This window comes from Canis lupus, chromosome 26 (genome assembly GCF_003254725.2).
Source record: "Canis lupus dingo isolate Sandy chromosome 26, ASM325472v2, whole genome shotgun sequence".
Classification (NCBI taxonomy): Eukaryota; Metazoa; Chordata; class Mammalia; order Carnivora; family Canidae; genus Canis; species Canis lupus.
Genome location: NC_064268.1, coordinates 1241473 through 1256459, shown reverse-complemented (window position 1 = coordinate 1256459; position 14987 = coordinate 1241473). Strand labels below are relative to the sequence as shown.

At 48.4% G+C, this 14987-nt stretch overlaps 2 protein-coding genes across 5 annotated transcripts in view; one reads left to right on the top strand and one right to left on the bottom strand.

The window, feature by feature from the left end:
- The window catches only part of LOC112676390 (uncharacterized), a 535411-nt gene that overhangs the window by 64092 nt on the left and 456332 nt on the right, over positions 1–14987 (bottom strand). The gene's annotated exons all lie outside the window — the stretch shown is intronic.
- The window catches only part of LOC112676399 (splicing factor SWAP), a 69668-nt gene continuing 63979 nt past the window's right edge, over positions 9299–14987 (top strand). For 2 of the 3 annotated variants that reach the window (XM_025473546.3, XM_049102196.1), the window contains exons 1-3: positions 9299–9516; positions 12000–12169; positions 12750–12881. In XM_025473546.3, coding sequence (XP_025329331.1) covers positions 9299–9516; positions 12000–12169; positions 12750–12881 — 520 coding nt within the window. The remainder of the gene's footprint in view (positions 9517–11999; positions 12170–12749; positions 12882–14987) is intronic. The other variant, XM_025473547.3, reaches the window with a different exon arrangement.

Genomic DNA, 14987 nt, shown 5'->3' with positions numbered 1-14987 from the left:
GGCAGCCAAATTTTCCTGATTCTAGCCCCGGCCCCATTGCCTCTTTATCTCTTAGGTGGGAGTTGGCCCGTGGTGGGGGATGGGACACCCCTTTTGCCGTGGAGCACATCCCTGCAAGGACGCCCTTCTCAGGGGACACCCCAGGACAGTGAGAGGGGCAGGTGCTCAGGTTTTCCTTGGGGTCTGAGAAGTGCAGAGCTCCCCCAGGTCTCTCTGCCAGAGCCCCCACTCTGAAATGCTATTCTGTGGGCTCAACCCCCTTAAAGCACTCAGAGCAGAGGCTGCAAAGTGCTGGCCTGGGGGAAAGGTGCTTTATTTGGTCTACTTCTTCCAACTTAAAAAAAAGGTGGGGGGGTGTCACATAAAAACCAGACTTTCGGCTTCTCCCAGAGCTTATGGGCATGACGAGGGTCCTCTTCTAGAGGAAGGCACCATCCACTCCCAATCCCCCTTCCAGCACCAAGGTGACACCACGTTCATTGTAGGCCTGACCCCTGCAGGCCTCTCTGTTTAATACCCCTGACTGAGGGGAGAGGACAATTTGCTGGACTTTAAAAACAATCGAGTTGTTTCAGGAAGATGTAAGGACATAGAGCTTGTCCACAACTGGGCTGTCACACCTGCTCCCTACGGAAGGAAACCGTTCAAGTGTTGGGCTCAGTGTTTCAATGCTTTATTTGTCCCTGGTTTGGAGGAGGGTTTTTTGTGTAGTACGGGCTTGTCTGAGGATGCCCCCAAACACGTGCAGTTTGAGGCCACCAAAATTTCAACTGGTCCCCTTCAGGGTCCATTGACAGCAAAGATTGTAACCTGCTACCATGCCATTCTACAAATGTCTTGATTCCCCACACGCTGAGATGGTACTCTGTGGTCCTAAAGTAAATTCCCCAGCAGCATCTGAGGCCAGATGCTCTCTGCAATGGGGCTGCACCCAGAGTCAGCACCATCATCTCTACACCAACCCTGGGTCTCACCCCATCCGCGGTCCTAGTTTCTGATCTTGACACTTGCCTATGCCGCCACAGCTCCAAGATGACCATGTCAGCTGCCCTGTTCAGCAGCAGGGGCACCTGGGTGCAGCTCCCAACATGTGACTAGGAAGTGCCCAGTGACAGAACAACCGGTCCAGAACCATGGAAAAGTCTGGCGGTATCTATTCCAGCTGACCACCCTACAGCCCATCCATTCCATCTGGAGGTGAATACCAGTATAGCTCTGTGCACCAAAACGCAGGCATAAGCATGGCCATAGCAACAGTACCTGTAATAGCCCCCAAGCGAAAACCAATCAGATGCTCATAAACAGCACGGTGGATAAATAAAATGACTCTATTATCACAATCAGATATTATGCAGTGGTGAGAATGAATCAACTGGAAAGGAACCTGATATGGATGACCCACAAATGTTATAATGAACAAGACACCAGATACGGAAGAGCACATGCTATATAATTCCACTTATCTAAAGTATAAAAACAGGCAAAACTTCTCTACCATGAGAAAAACCATGGGAATAATTAACTTTAAGAAGGAAACAAATCAGTATACCATGGTATGTGGAAAATACCATATATTTTTTAAAAGATTTTAATAAATACTTCACCAGACAATACATCTGGAGGCCTACAAAGCACAGAAAAGATGCTCAGCATCATTCGTCATCGAGGAAACACAAAACAAATCCACAGCACGATACACACCCACTAAAATGGCTAAAACCACCAGGACTGGCCACCGCGCCTGCCATGGGAACGGATGACAGTACAGCCATTTGGAAAGCAGTTTGGCAGTTCCCCAGAAAGTTAAGCATGGAGTTACCACACGGATTCATTTCCTAAGGCTGCTGTAACAAATGACCACAAACTCAGTGGCTTAATGCAACACAAATATATTTTCTTATAGTTCTGGAGACCAGAAGTCCAAAGTGAGTCCTAAAGGGGCTAAAATCCGGTGTAAGCAGGGCTAGTTCCATCAGGGCCTCTCCTTTTAGAGGCCACGGCATTACCCCAACCTGTTTGCATATTCCCAGGGTCTGCTCCCCTGACTTGGACATTCCCACCTTCCTCTTTTTTTTTTCTTAACAATTTTTTTTTATTTGAGAGAGAGAGAGAGTGCATGTACATGAGCATAAGCAGGGGGAGCAGCAGAGGGAGAAGACTTCCCACTGAGTAGGGAGCCCAACACGGGACGGGGCTCAATCCCAGGACCCTGGGATCATGACCTGAGCTGAAGGCAGACACCTCATCGACTGAGCCCCCCAGGTGCCCCTGCCTCCCTATTCTGAGGACCCTTGTGATCACATTGAGCCCACCCATATAATCCAGGCTCGTCTCCCCATCTCTAGACCTTAACTTCATCAAGTCTGCCAAGTCCCCTTGGTGGTCTGAGGCCATGGTCACAGCGCACATGTGCACACCAATACACCAGCATGTTTAACGGGAAAAGATGCAGCAGGAGCTCACAATAGAAGACATGGGGCAGTGATAACCAGGAATCTGTGGACCACACAGAGGTAACCTGAAGTTCCACAGGGCACCTCAGGCCCAGGTAACATCTGACCCCAAATTTATCACGATGGTTCAACTGAAATGCTGGCTCACAAACGATGCCTCAGGTTCAACCCAGATACAAGACCAACACCAACTGGTAGATGAAATGATGACTGGAACAATTTGGTGAGGAGTAAAATAGTCTCCTATCTTTAAACGGTGAATTTGTGCAGAAGGTGACCAAGGTCTCGGGCCTAACATGGCTGAGCCACACCAAGCCCCAGAGCCATCTACCTGCCACACACCCGAGCCAAGCGCCAGCCCAAGCAGGAAAGAATATGTTTCCTGATCCGCTTATCCACAATGGTCCAGAGACTCTCACTCCAAAGACTAGATTTCAGGAGAACAGAAATGCTAGATTAGGGGTACATTAGGGATGAAATGGGCCATTGCGGGGGAAATCGGAGCCTATGCTGCTGACCTTGTGGTGGTTTCTGAACTGAGCAAACAGTACTAGTGGAGAGAGAAAAACAGAAAAGAAGGGCGTGTGTTTGGACTTCGGGGTGTTGTCATTCTTGTTTTGAAAGAGTACTTATTCTTCCTGAGCTTTCAAAGCTTCTGGAAAGAACATGAAGGGAGAAGGCTGGGCAAGACAAGCATTGGTTATTAAGGGCTGAGCATGTGACACGTTCTTTGTCTTGACAACAAAACGTCACCAGCTGACGCACACACTGCCGTATTGGGCACAACCCTATTCCATCTTCATTCTCGGTGGTTACAATACCTGCTTGAAGATGAGGCTGGATCACACCGTGACCAAGACTCTCCATGTCGCGGTCGTAATGACAGTTTCGGAAGGAGAAAACGTCCTCCGAGAAAGCCCTCCCTCTGCGGTGCGTGTCTCCCAGCTCCGTGCCTCCCAGACGGGGGGCCCCCTGCTCCCAGCGCCAAGCCTGGCAGCCAAGGCTCGCCACTGTGGGCAGGAGCAAGGCTCGGGGAGGCCGCCCGCAATCTGCAGTGGTGGATGCTCACGAACGCCATGTGGCACCTCCTTCATGAGGAGGCTGCTAACAAAATTCAACTGACCAAATTCTTAAAGTCTTTCTGGCTTTATTCAACGATCCATGAATCAGGCAGCATCCCTCCAGCAGACAGGAGCTCGGAGGAGCTTCCACAGGAGCAGGGAGCAGGAACAGGCCATTACACCACACAGAGAAACGGGTTGGTGGGGCGCCTGGACACTCAGTGGGTTACGCATCTGACTCTTGATTTCAGTTCAGGTCATGATCTCCCCACCGCAGGCTGTGCACTCAGTGCAGTCTGCTGGGATTTTCTCTGCTACTCCCGCTCATGTACTCACTCTCTCTAAATAAGTAAAATTTTAAAAATATATAAAAATACAAATAAAAGTGGGTTGGCTATTGTGACGTCACTCCCCCTCAGGGGCAGGCAGGGGTCTGTGAGACAGATGACCTAACTACAGCCGACCAGATGGGGCCTGACTCACTGGTTGAAGATTCCATTTCTGGAGATCTGTCATTGTCCTGGTTTGGGGACCTGAGGCTTAGTGTACATGGCTGTACCCGAGGCCTGTCACCTTCTTTGTAACGGGGCCTCGTAACGACCAGCTGGGGGACACATGTGCGGGCAGTTAGTGGGGTGAGGGTGCTGGGGGTGATGGTGGTGGTAGTGTGCCTACCTGCCTTGGGGTCAGGTTACAAAGGGTACTGCCTGAAGGCTGTCTCCAGGCCCCTATTCCAGCCAATGGAGGCCCTGCATGGGTGCCGGAGGGTGGGAGGGGGACTGGCTACCATGTCTCTCCCGCAGGTGTTGACCAGGTGACCAGCACCTCTGGGTCCCAGCATTCCGGAGCCCTCTCTCTCTGTGGTCCCAGCCTCGGGTCCCTGCTAGTGCCCCCACAGACCTGTTCCTCTCCCGCAGAGCGTGGCTGGGGCTCTGGGCTGCCTGGGCCAGCTGTTTGCCGCTCTCCCCAGGACTTTATTATTTGTTCAGGTTACTGACTTCTGCTTTCCCGATTGAAACCTGATTGACAAAGAGGCTCCTCAATAATAGGAGCCTCTATTTTTTTTAAAAGATTTTATTTATTTATTGGGGGGGGGGTGGGCAGAGAGAGAAGCAGGCTCCAAGCAGGGAGCCTGAGAGAGAGAGAGAGAGAGAGAGAGAGAGAGAGAGAGAGACAGGCAGAGGAAGAAGCAGGCTCCAAGCAGGGAGCCTAACATGGGACTCGATCCCAGGTCTCCAGGACCACGCCCTGGGCTGAAGGTGATGCTAAACCGCTAAGCCACTGGGACTGCCCAGGAGCCTATATTTTTAAACTGAGCATTTTCAGATTTGCAGATTTAATGCCCCTTTACAGTAATTCTATGTTTATGTGAGTTCTCCTCCCATTTGATTACATATTGAGCAGGAATAATGTAAAACATGGCTGCTATGGCTCGTTGGGCCTCCCAATACCCATTCTTTGTTAGTAAGAGAGTCTTCCTTTTATTCAAGGAGGCAATGCATCTCACTAAAAACACAGCTCTCCTCCACTCTATCTGGCCCCTGGAGGATGCCATGTTTTTTGCTACTGAACAAAATTTCCAACTGACAAAGGGTCATTCATTCTTGTGGACGTTGGGATACAAATCCATGTTTTCTATTACCCAGGAGTTTGGTCCTGCAAAAGGCACCCATGAGCCTGACACATAGTGGGTGCTCAGGCAAGATGGAATGAGGGATTCACTTTTCATAACCCTGGATCCCAACTGGGACCCATTGCCCATCACCTTGATTTACTGCATTATTCACAGGAACTCTTAACAAATGTAGAGGATCAGATCACATTTAGTTGAAAAGAACAAAACTGCAAGAAAATGGACCTGGAAATCTAGACATATAGACCCGCTTCCTGTGACTATTCACTCCCTGCCTCTGCCTATCACTACAGGTGGTTTTAGGTCAGAGGCATGTGACTAGCTGGCACGCAGACAGGAACTCTACTACCTAGATTCTTAGTCCCACTTGACAGATGAGTAACTGGAGATCAAAGAGCTCATTTGACTGGACGGAGCCAACGTCCACAGCAATGAAAAGGGCTGCTATCCTTCTGCCATCACCTCTGCCAAAACCCACCCTCCCTGTATGACTCTGGGCCAAGCAACGTAGTCCTTGGTGGGTGGGAGGCAGACAGAGAAAATCTCAAGTAGATACCCTGCTAAACATAGGGCTCAATCTCACGACCCTGAGATCATGACCTGAGCCAAAACCAAGACTCTGACACTTAACAGAGCCACCCAGGTGCCCCTCATCCATTTTAAAATTATTTTTCTTATTGATTCGTACAAGCTCCTTAAATATTCTGCACTTCTCCCACTATCAACAACAAAGAATCCTAAACAAAATCTTAGCAAATCAAATCCAGCAATGTATATATAGAAAAAAATCTATGACCAAGGTGAGATGATCTGAGAAATCCAAGGTTATTTTAACATTAGAAAATCAATGTAGGGGTGCCTGGGTGGCTCAGTCAGTGAAGCATCTGCCTTGGCTAAAGTTGTGATTCCAGGGTCCTGGGATGGAGCCCTGCATTAGGCTCCCTGCTCAGCAGGGAGCCTGCTTCTCCCTCTCCCTTTGCTGCTTCCCCTACTAGTGAGCTCTGTGAAAGAACAAATAAATAAATTTTTTTTGAAAAAGGGAAATCAATGTTAATTCACTTATCAGATTAAAAGAAAAATCAGGGATCCCTGGGTGGCTCAGCAGTTTAGCACCTGCCTTCGGCCCAGGGCGTGATCCTGGAGTCTCAGGATCAAGTCCCACATCAGGCTCCCTGCATGGAGCCTGCTTTTCCCTCTGCCTGTGTCTCTGCTTCTCTCTCTCTCTCTCTCTCTCTCTCTGTCTCTCATGAATAAATAAATAAAATCTTTTAAAAAATCAAATAATCATCTCAATGCAAAAAGGGCGTTTGATAAGATTCTACTTCCATGATTGTCTAGGTTAGAAATCCAAACCAAATAATAAGAAGAAATAATGAAGCTGGGATGCCTGAGTGGCTCAGCCATTGGACATCTGCCATTGGCTCAGGTTGTGATCCTGGAGTCCTGGGATCAAGTCCTGCATCAGGCTCCCCACAGGGTGCCTGCTTTTCTCTCTGCCTATGTCTCTGCCTCTCTGTGTATCTCATGAATAAAATCGAAAGAAAGAAAAGAAAGAAGAAAGAAAAGAAAAGAAAAGAAAAGAAAGAAAAGAAAGAAAAGAAAAGAAAAAGAAAAGAAAAGAAAGCCAGCCAAGCCAGGCAGCTGAACACAAAATCACGGTTTAAAGACGGTCTTCCCAGCAATAATCAATCTGCAAAGTGGGACTTAAAAGGGTAATGGCACCAAAAAGTGACCTATCTAGGAACATATCTAACATGCTTAAGATTGTTATGGAGAAAAGTGAACATGATGAGACTTTTAAATAGATTTGTGCCAGTAAACTAGAGGAGCAAACACTGCGATCCCAGCACCAATGTGTGAAGGCTTCTGGGAAGAAGTGGACAGGCCAACTCTAAGATTCACCTGGAAATGCAGAGAGCCAACTGAGATTTTTTCTTCCCGTTTTCATGCTGTCATGAGCCCCTAAACTGATCCCATAGGCAGCGGTGGACTGTAGCCCACAGTTCAAACACCACTGAGCCAGTTCAGCACCTGACACCCCCTCCCCCCAACACACAGATGCTTCAGTGCTTCCTTTGAAAACGGTTGAGGAGGAACGGACACCCTTGGGTATCAGCTCTAAGATATCCAGCAGCTTTCTGAAGGACAGAGTTGTCTCCCATCCCATCTCCATTTTACAGAGAAGAGAGGCTTGGAAAGGGATCAGGACTAGCTGAACCCAGAGTTAGGAGCACACCCCAGCTCTTCAAAACCCCATGCCCAGCTGAAAAAGTCATCTGCACAGGGTCTGGAGGTCCTTCCAGAATCCCTGTAAAGTCAGAGGAGCAGTGGAGTTGGGCTCCGAGTGTTAGGCCCTCCCAGATCCCTGAACCCCAGGAAAAGCTCCAAGCAAACCCAGCATCCCCCCCAGACCTGCATGTGCCTGGAGCAATCAGGTGGGGCTTTCCAAGCAGTGGAAGAGCTATGGCCCACCCCCTCAGTGGGAGCAGGGCAGCCCGCCAGAGCCACATAGCACAATGGCTTGGTCACGTTTATTCTTCAGATGCAAATCTATACGTAGCCAACTGTGTGCCAGGCACCATCCCAGGCACTGGGAATGCTCAGGTGAAGCCATGAAAACTCTGCTCTCCTGAAGCTAATACTGGGGCAGGGGAAGATGGTGCTACATATAGGACATGATGTCAGGTGGCGGGAGTGCTCCGAAGAAGGGCCAGGCAGTGCAGGAAATGCTACTTGGCACACACACCTCCAGCCAGGCCGACAAAGGGACAGCGCCGAGACCTGCGCGGGAAGCCTGTCACATAAAAACCCAGAGGGGCGACTCGGCCAAAGAAATCACAAGAGCACAGGTCCTCAGGTAGGAACTGCTTGTGGCTTCGTTTTTTATTTTCTATGATAGTCACAGAGGGAGGGAGAGAGAGAGAGAGAGAGAGAGGCGGAGACCCAGGCAGAGGGAGCAGCAGGCTCCATGCACCGGGAGCCCGACGTGGGACTCGATCCCGGGTCTCCAGGATCGCGCCCGGGCCAAAGGCAGGCGCCAAACCGCTGCGCCCCCGGGGCCCCCTCGTTTGCACACCCTATTACCATTCTTACGCATCCCCTCACCTGACCCTTACTAGCAGAAAAGCCGGTATTCTATGAAGGGAAGGGCCGCAAACCGCAACTGCACTGCCAGTTGTCAGCCCAGTGCGGAGAGCTCGGGCCGCGAAGACCGTGCCTCCGCCCTCCAGCCACCAGACCGTCAGGCCGGAGCTCAGGTCGGGCGAGAAGGTGCCGCTGTCCTGCGGAAACACCGGAGGGAACCAAGGCCCGGGGCACGTATTGGGGCGCAGCCCCCCGCGTGCAGGGGGCCGGTCTGGGCCAGGCCCCTTCTCTCCCACGAGGCCCAGGACCCGGCGCCCGGGGGCCGCGCGGGCTTCACGGCTCGCTCGGCCCTTCCCTTTCTGCTAAGGGAACCTTCCGAGGTAGGCGGGGGGCGGGGGGGGCGGCCCCCAGGACCCAAGTCACCGGGGCCCGGGGCCTCAGAGCCGTGAAGAGACTGCCCTGGGCAGGGCCTGGCCCTCCGACCTCGGAGGTCCCGGCCTCCGGCCCCAGAGCTCCTCAGCCCCACAGTCCCCTAGTCGCCCAGGCCCCCGCCCCAGGGCTCCCGGGTCCCGACCCCCGGGCCCGGGAAGGTCTCGCCCGGAGCACCGCACCCGCGCAGAGAGGAGGGGCTCCCGCGAGCCGCGCACTCGACCTGCGCAGCCCCCCCGCCCGGCTGGCCCCGTGCAGGTAGCGCGCAATCCGGAGCCGCGCTTTCGCCACTGCTCTGGACAACCGTCTGAGAAAACGAACGCTACGCTTGCGCTGTCCTCTAATCACATCAGCTCCTACCGTGGCGACGCCTCCGAATGCAAAAAGCAAAACCCGAAATTCTTTCCGGCGCCTCAAACAGCTCCGAGGAGTAGCGAATCCGCTGAACCTGTTCGCCGGAAGTAGGGCCGCCTCTCGCCGGAAGTTGCGCTTCCTCCATTTTGTTGCCCGCTATGGCGGCGATGTCGAGTTTGGGGCCGGGATTCGGCGCTTTTGACTGAGGGGGTAGGCCAGGCGGAGGCATTGGGGACATCCGCACGGCGCAGAAGAGGACCAGCCTGGACACCGGCGACGCTGTCATGTACGGCGCGAGCGGAGGCCGTGCCAAAACCGAGAGGAAAAGCGGCACGAAGGAGGAGGCCGGGCCCGGCGGCGCCGGTGGTGGGGGGAACAGAGTGGAGTTGCTTGTCTTCGGCTATGCCTGCAAGCTGTTCCGGGATGACGAGCGGGCCCTGGCCCAGGAACAGGGACAGCACCTCATCCCCTGGATGGGGGACCACAAGATCCTCATCGACAGGTCGGTTCCTCCCCCCACCCGTCGGTCCTCCCCTTCCCTCGCCCGCTTAATTTCGTCTGATGTTGACTTGATGGCCAGGACTAAAAAGGGGTACTGTGGAGCCAGCGGGGATCTGGGGGAGCCCTCCTCTGTCCTTACGTCCCCCTGGTTTTGGAGGGAGGGGGACGATGAAACCTGCCCTAAGGCACTGGCTGGAGTTGCGCGCCGCGCCTGTCGCCGGAGGGACCGTCTCTGCTCCTGCAGCCCCTCGCGACCCCTCACCCCTGTCGCTGGTTCCAGTTGGCCCCTCCACGCGGTGGAAGCTGCCCCTGCCCTGGCCTCTCCCGACCGGCGTTCCCACGACTCGTGTGGGGCACGCTGAGGCCGCGCCGCTGAGAAACCACTGGGACCCTGAGTGTGCCCCCGCGCCCTCCCCTGTGGAGCGCCTGTGTTTTGCCGGCTTGACCTTTGGTTCCGCCTGCCCTCCTCCCCCACCCGGGATAAGCTGACCGATCTGACTTGGTTCAGCCCCCGGGGTCAAGTTGCCAATCCATTGGAAGCCGGGAGACCTCAGGCAGATACCGGCTTTCTCTTAGAGGTAGTGTTCTTAGGGCTGGTTTCAATGTCTCTTAAAAACGAAGGGTGGAACGGGTCGCAGATGTGTTTCTTCTCAAATCAAACCTGCTTTAGGTAATCCCCCTGGAGGGTGTTTAGCCACTTTGGGCAGAAGGGTCCTGGAATTGGGGATTTCTAAAGACGTTTGATTTGAAAAGGATGGCATTACATGGTGTAGGTTGTTTGCTCCCCTCCCATATTTTCAGTTCCCCTTTTCTTCCCCTCCTTGGGGTTTTTCTTTGTTGGTTGGTTTGGTTTTTTGCCGGCTTGGCAACTCTACTTCTGGGGCCTGGACTGAAAAGCAAACGATGACCTGCCATTTATCTGTGGAATAGTCTCTCTGAGTGAAGGAAGCCTGCCATTTGATTAAAGCTGGATTCTACAAAGCCCTGGAACATGACCGTAGGGATAACCTCTGAGCTGGCCAGAATGGACATGTTAATGACCAAATAGGCCTTTTTACATCCCTGACATTTCTGTTTGGAGTTAGATCTAGACAACAGTGACTCTTGAAGGAGGGTTGCCAGATCAGGCCTGGACCTGACACCCACGCTCTGCTCAAACATGCTGTGCCTTTAAGTCCTAACTTCCATTGACCGATGTTGCCTGTGTTGTCAGGCAGCTCGCTTTTCCAAAGTGTTACTTGTGATAGTTGCTATTATTAAAGTTTGGTAAGCAATGGAGTCTGAGCTTTTTATACAGTTTTCCATATCATTCTGTATGTGATTGGAGTTAGGTTTTCCAAAACTAACGGGGAGCAAACGCTACACATGTACATGTACAATATTTTCAAATAATGATCTACATTTGTAAGTTAAGGAGGTTTACATCAAAGTAGAAATAATTTTGAAATTTAATAAAGTGCAATAACTTGGCTACTCTGGAATTTTGGCCTTTTTTCTTTTAATGTCTTTTTTTTTTTTTAGTTACTTTTTCAGCGTCATTACAAAAGTCAGCATTAAAAAAAATCAGGCAGACTTTTGTTTGTCTGTGTTTGTTTTTGTTTTCACAGCCTTAAAGTCTGAGTGTTTCTAACTCACTCATTTACTATTTGATACTGCACATTGACAGCAGCTTCACTGAATCTTTGTGTCAAAAGCATAACAAAAAGTGCTCTTCTTATTCCTAATTTGGCTAAAGTGCCTATTGGTCCATGCAAGTAAACATGGATGTGTCTTAACGTATGTTATTTCTGGGGGTATAAAGTTTAGAAGAAGATATTTATACTGCACCTTCTAATAGTTTTGCTCTGTTTCCAGTGAACCTCCTTAAACTGCATGTATATGTCACTGTTCCTTTGTATGTGTGTCTCTCTATCACATAACCCAGCACTTATTTCCTCAGCCAAGTGGCTAGGGGGCGAGCCTAGCCAAGATTTTACCTCCAATGGACGCAAGTTTCTTTGGTGAAGATCTCTCCTGAGAGTTCGGGACTAGCAGAAAGAAGCGAGGAAATTTCGACCGTTGGGTTCTTACGGATAGGTATTTATGTATTCGGTTTGTGTGAATGTAAGCTATGATATTTGACTTTTCAGAAATTTTTTTTTATTTTTTATTTTTTTGCAAATGGCATTGAATGGTTGACCAAACCATAAACGGTAAGCACTGCCAGTGAAGTGGGCACCATTTATGCTATTAAAGGATTGTTTACCTTTAATGATAAGTTTTATCATATTATACAAAGGAATTTAGACTTTGTTAAGATAACTTGAGATTAAAAGTAGGTGAGATATGACTAGCCAAATTAAATATAAATCTGAGAAGATTTTTTATGTTTGTTTTAATATTTTTATTTCTTTATTTTAATCGGTAAGTATGTATATAAAACATCACACACAAACCAACCTAGATGTTAACTTCTTTCCTTTGACCAGTGTGTTCATATTACAGATATGATGGGCGCGGTCACCTGCATGACCTTTCTGAGTACGATGCTGAGTATTCCACATGGAACCGAGATTACCAGCTCTCTGAAGAGGAGGCACGAATAGATGCCCTGTGTGATGAAGAGAGGTATTTAGCCTTGCATACGGACTTGCTTGAGGAGGAGGCAAGGCAAGGTACTGCTCAAGAAAAACTTACTTAAGCAACAAACTTTTTAAAATTTTTTAAGTATTTAAAATTTACTCCCATTCATTTTTTTATACTCACTCTTTCTGATATTATCTTGACAGTACCCAGTGGATTGGAAAAACAGGAGTCTTTGCGTTCTGAGAGGACCTCAGGATAGTTTATATATAGAGCCACAAAGAATTTTCCCAGCTTTTGAGGGCAGACTGGGATTTGAAAAAACAAAAACCAAACTCTTTAACTGTTCTTCTTTAACAGTATCGTATAAACTAAAATTGATGTTCTTGTCTTTGCCTTAACAATCTTTAATACAGTTCTTAATCCCCAAATTTCTCAGCAGGAAGAAATTTTCCACAAAAGACGTGTATTCTGCTATCTGTGGTAAACATGTACTGGCAAAAGTACATATTAATAGATGTGAGGTGTGAATTTTTAAAAAACATTTTTGCCTCAAAAAGAGGTTGAGAAAAGTGTGTTGTATGCTTTACTGATAGCTACAACTTTAGAAATATATAAAATTTTCTCAGTTAATTTCCATTTCTGTTAATAAAATTCTCATTTTTATTCAAGAGGAAGAATACAAGCGATTGAGCGAAGCACTGGCAGAGGATGGGAGCTATAATGCAGTGGGATTCACTTATGGTAGTGATTATTATGACCCCTCGGAACCAACAGAGGAGGAGGAGCCTTCTAAACAGAGAGGTAAGGGAGGAAAGCTGCCCAACAGTGACATACTGTTGGAGGTATACTGCATACATAACAGTGGCATCTTCAGATTATAAGTGTGGACATTAAGTAATTGTAATGTTGCTGTACACAGAGCATTAGCAATACTCCTTAGGGTAGAACAAAGCTGGATATTAGAAAACAAAGTGTTTGTGGAGGTGGAAATTGAATGCAGGCTGTTATCTGCCTTTCATTTATTTCTCTTTAACTTGGATAACTGGAAATTACTGTGGGTTCTTTGTTTCTTAGCTGGTAATATGTGCATTGATGTCTATGGTAATTTGTTCTTGGGGCATTGAGAAGATAGGTGTTAACTACCCTCGTGTGAACCTGATTCTTCACATCCTCTCCACAACTAAAATAAAGACAGGGCTCAGTAGAAGGACGCCTTTGGGGTCACCTGCTGCTCAACAGAAGAGCACAAGACGTCGTCCCACTTAGGCTTTGTAGGAGCCGTGACATGCACCGTGTCGTATGGTAATATTTATATAAAATTGAAGATTTTAAATTCTTCTCTGGATCGACTCTAGAAACCTTGAATGTGGAAAAAAAAAGTAGTGCTCCCAAAGTATCTGTGTAGTGCAGGAACGAATATTCTTAGTCACTTTGGTAAGCTCTGAGAGCACCATTATTATAACCTTGCATAATGATCAGACATTAACTATCAATAATGATAACACGAACCAAAAACTTCAAGGCTAGAGCACTACACTCAGGCATTCTGTTTAAGGGGAAGGAGAACTTTATGGGGCACCTGGTTGGCTCAATTGGTAGAGCACATAGTCATGTGATCTCAGTCTTGATCTCAGGGTCATGGGTTGTAGCTGTACGTTGGGTGTGGAGCTAACTTAAATAAAAATATTAAAGGGAAAGAGAACTTTAGAAACTATTCAGATGTTTAAAATATTAAACTAAAGTCACACATACAGGGATTTCATTTTAGAGCTAACACTCCGTTATTTGGGACTTAATTGGTTTCTCCTTAAGTTGCAGACTGGGCAGGTGTCACCTTGACAGGATGTAGGACAGTCTTGGCAGGGGCTTCCTTGTTGTCCTTCCCCTCCTCCTGCTCCTTAGGTCGTGGGCAGACATCCCTGCTGTGAAGCTCTGTCCCAGGAACTTGTGAAAAGACTTCTCAAATGTCATTGGAACTATGTTCAGTTAAAGCCTCGTTAAGGCATTTCACACCTTCAGAAGTTAGGACTCAGTGGAGATGTTCTTGCAGGTCCAGCCAGTAAGCACTCCTTCCTTTATCCACAGTGAGTCACCCATGTTAGGGTTCTGGATAGTTTAGAGTCTGTTGTCTAAACAACCACGTACATTATGTCTGTTTTATTTTATTTTTTTTATTTTTTTATTTTTTTAAAGATTTTATTTATTTATTCATGAGAGACAGAGAGAGAGAGAGAGAGAAGCAGAGACACAGGCAGAGGGAGAAGCAGGCTCCATGCAGGGAGCCCGATGTGGGACTCGATCCCAAGACTCCAGGACCATGCCCTGCGCGGAAGGCAGGCGCTAAACCGCTGAGCCACCCAGGGATTCCCCCATTATGTCTGTTTTAAATATGTAGTATTTTTGATCAGAAGGAAGGAATACATACTAGAACTTTGTACGTGAATCATTGAAATTTTTAAAGGCCAGATGTCTTTTGCAAGATAGAGTGATAATCTTTGGGAAAATCTTAGTATTAGTTTCTTAAGAATGTTAAGATAAGGGATCAGCAGACTACCACTGTAGGCCCAACCAGCAGGTTTTTGTAAATGAAGTTTCACAGATGCAGAGCCACACTCATTTGTTCACACAGTGTCTGTGCAGCCTTTGTGGCTCAACAGCAGAATTGAATAGTTGGCCCAAAGGCATTGTGGCCAGAGATGCTTACCGTCTGGCCTTGTCCATTGTCCAGAAAGTTGCCAACTTGTTACATGTGTCACAGTGTCTCAGTGTAATTAAACTTTGTCATAATTACTGCACTTTAAGAATTTCAATGTGACTTAGTTTCTCTTTGAAGTTTTACTATGCTTTCTCTTTACCATAAAGTTCTCTTTAGTGTTTTGTAACTTTTCTCTTCCTATAATCACATTC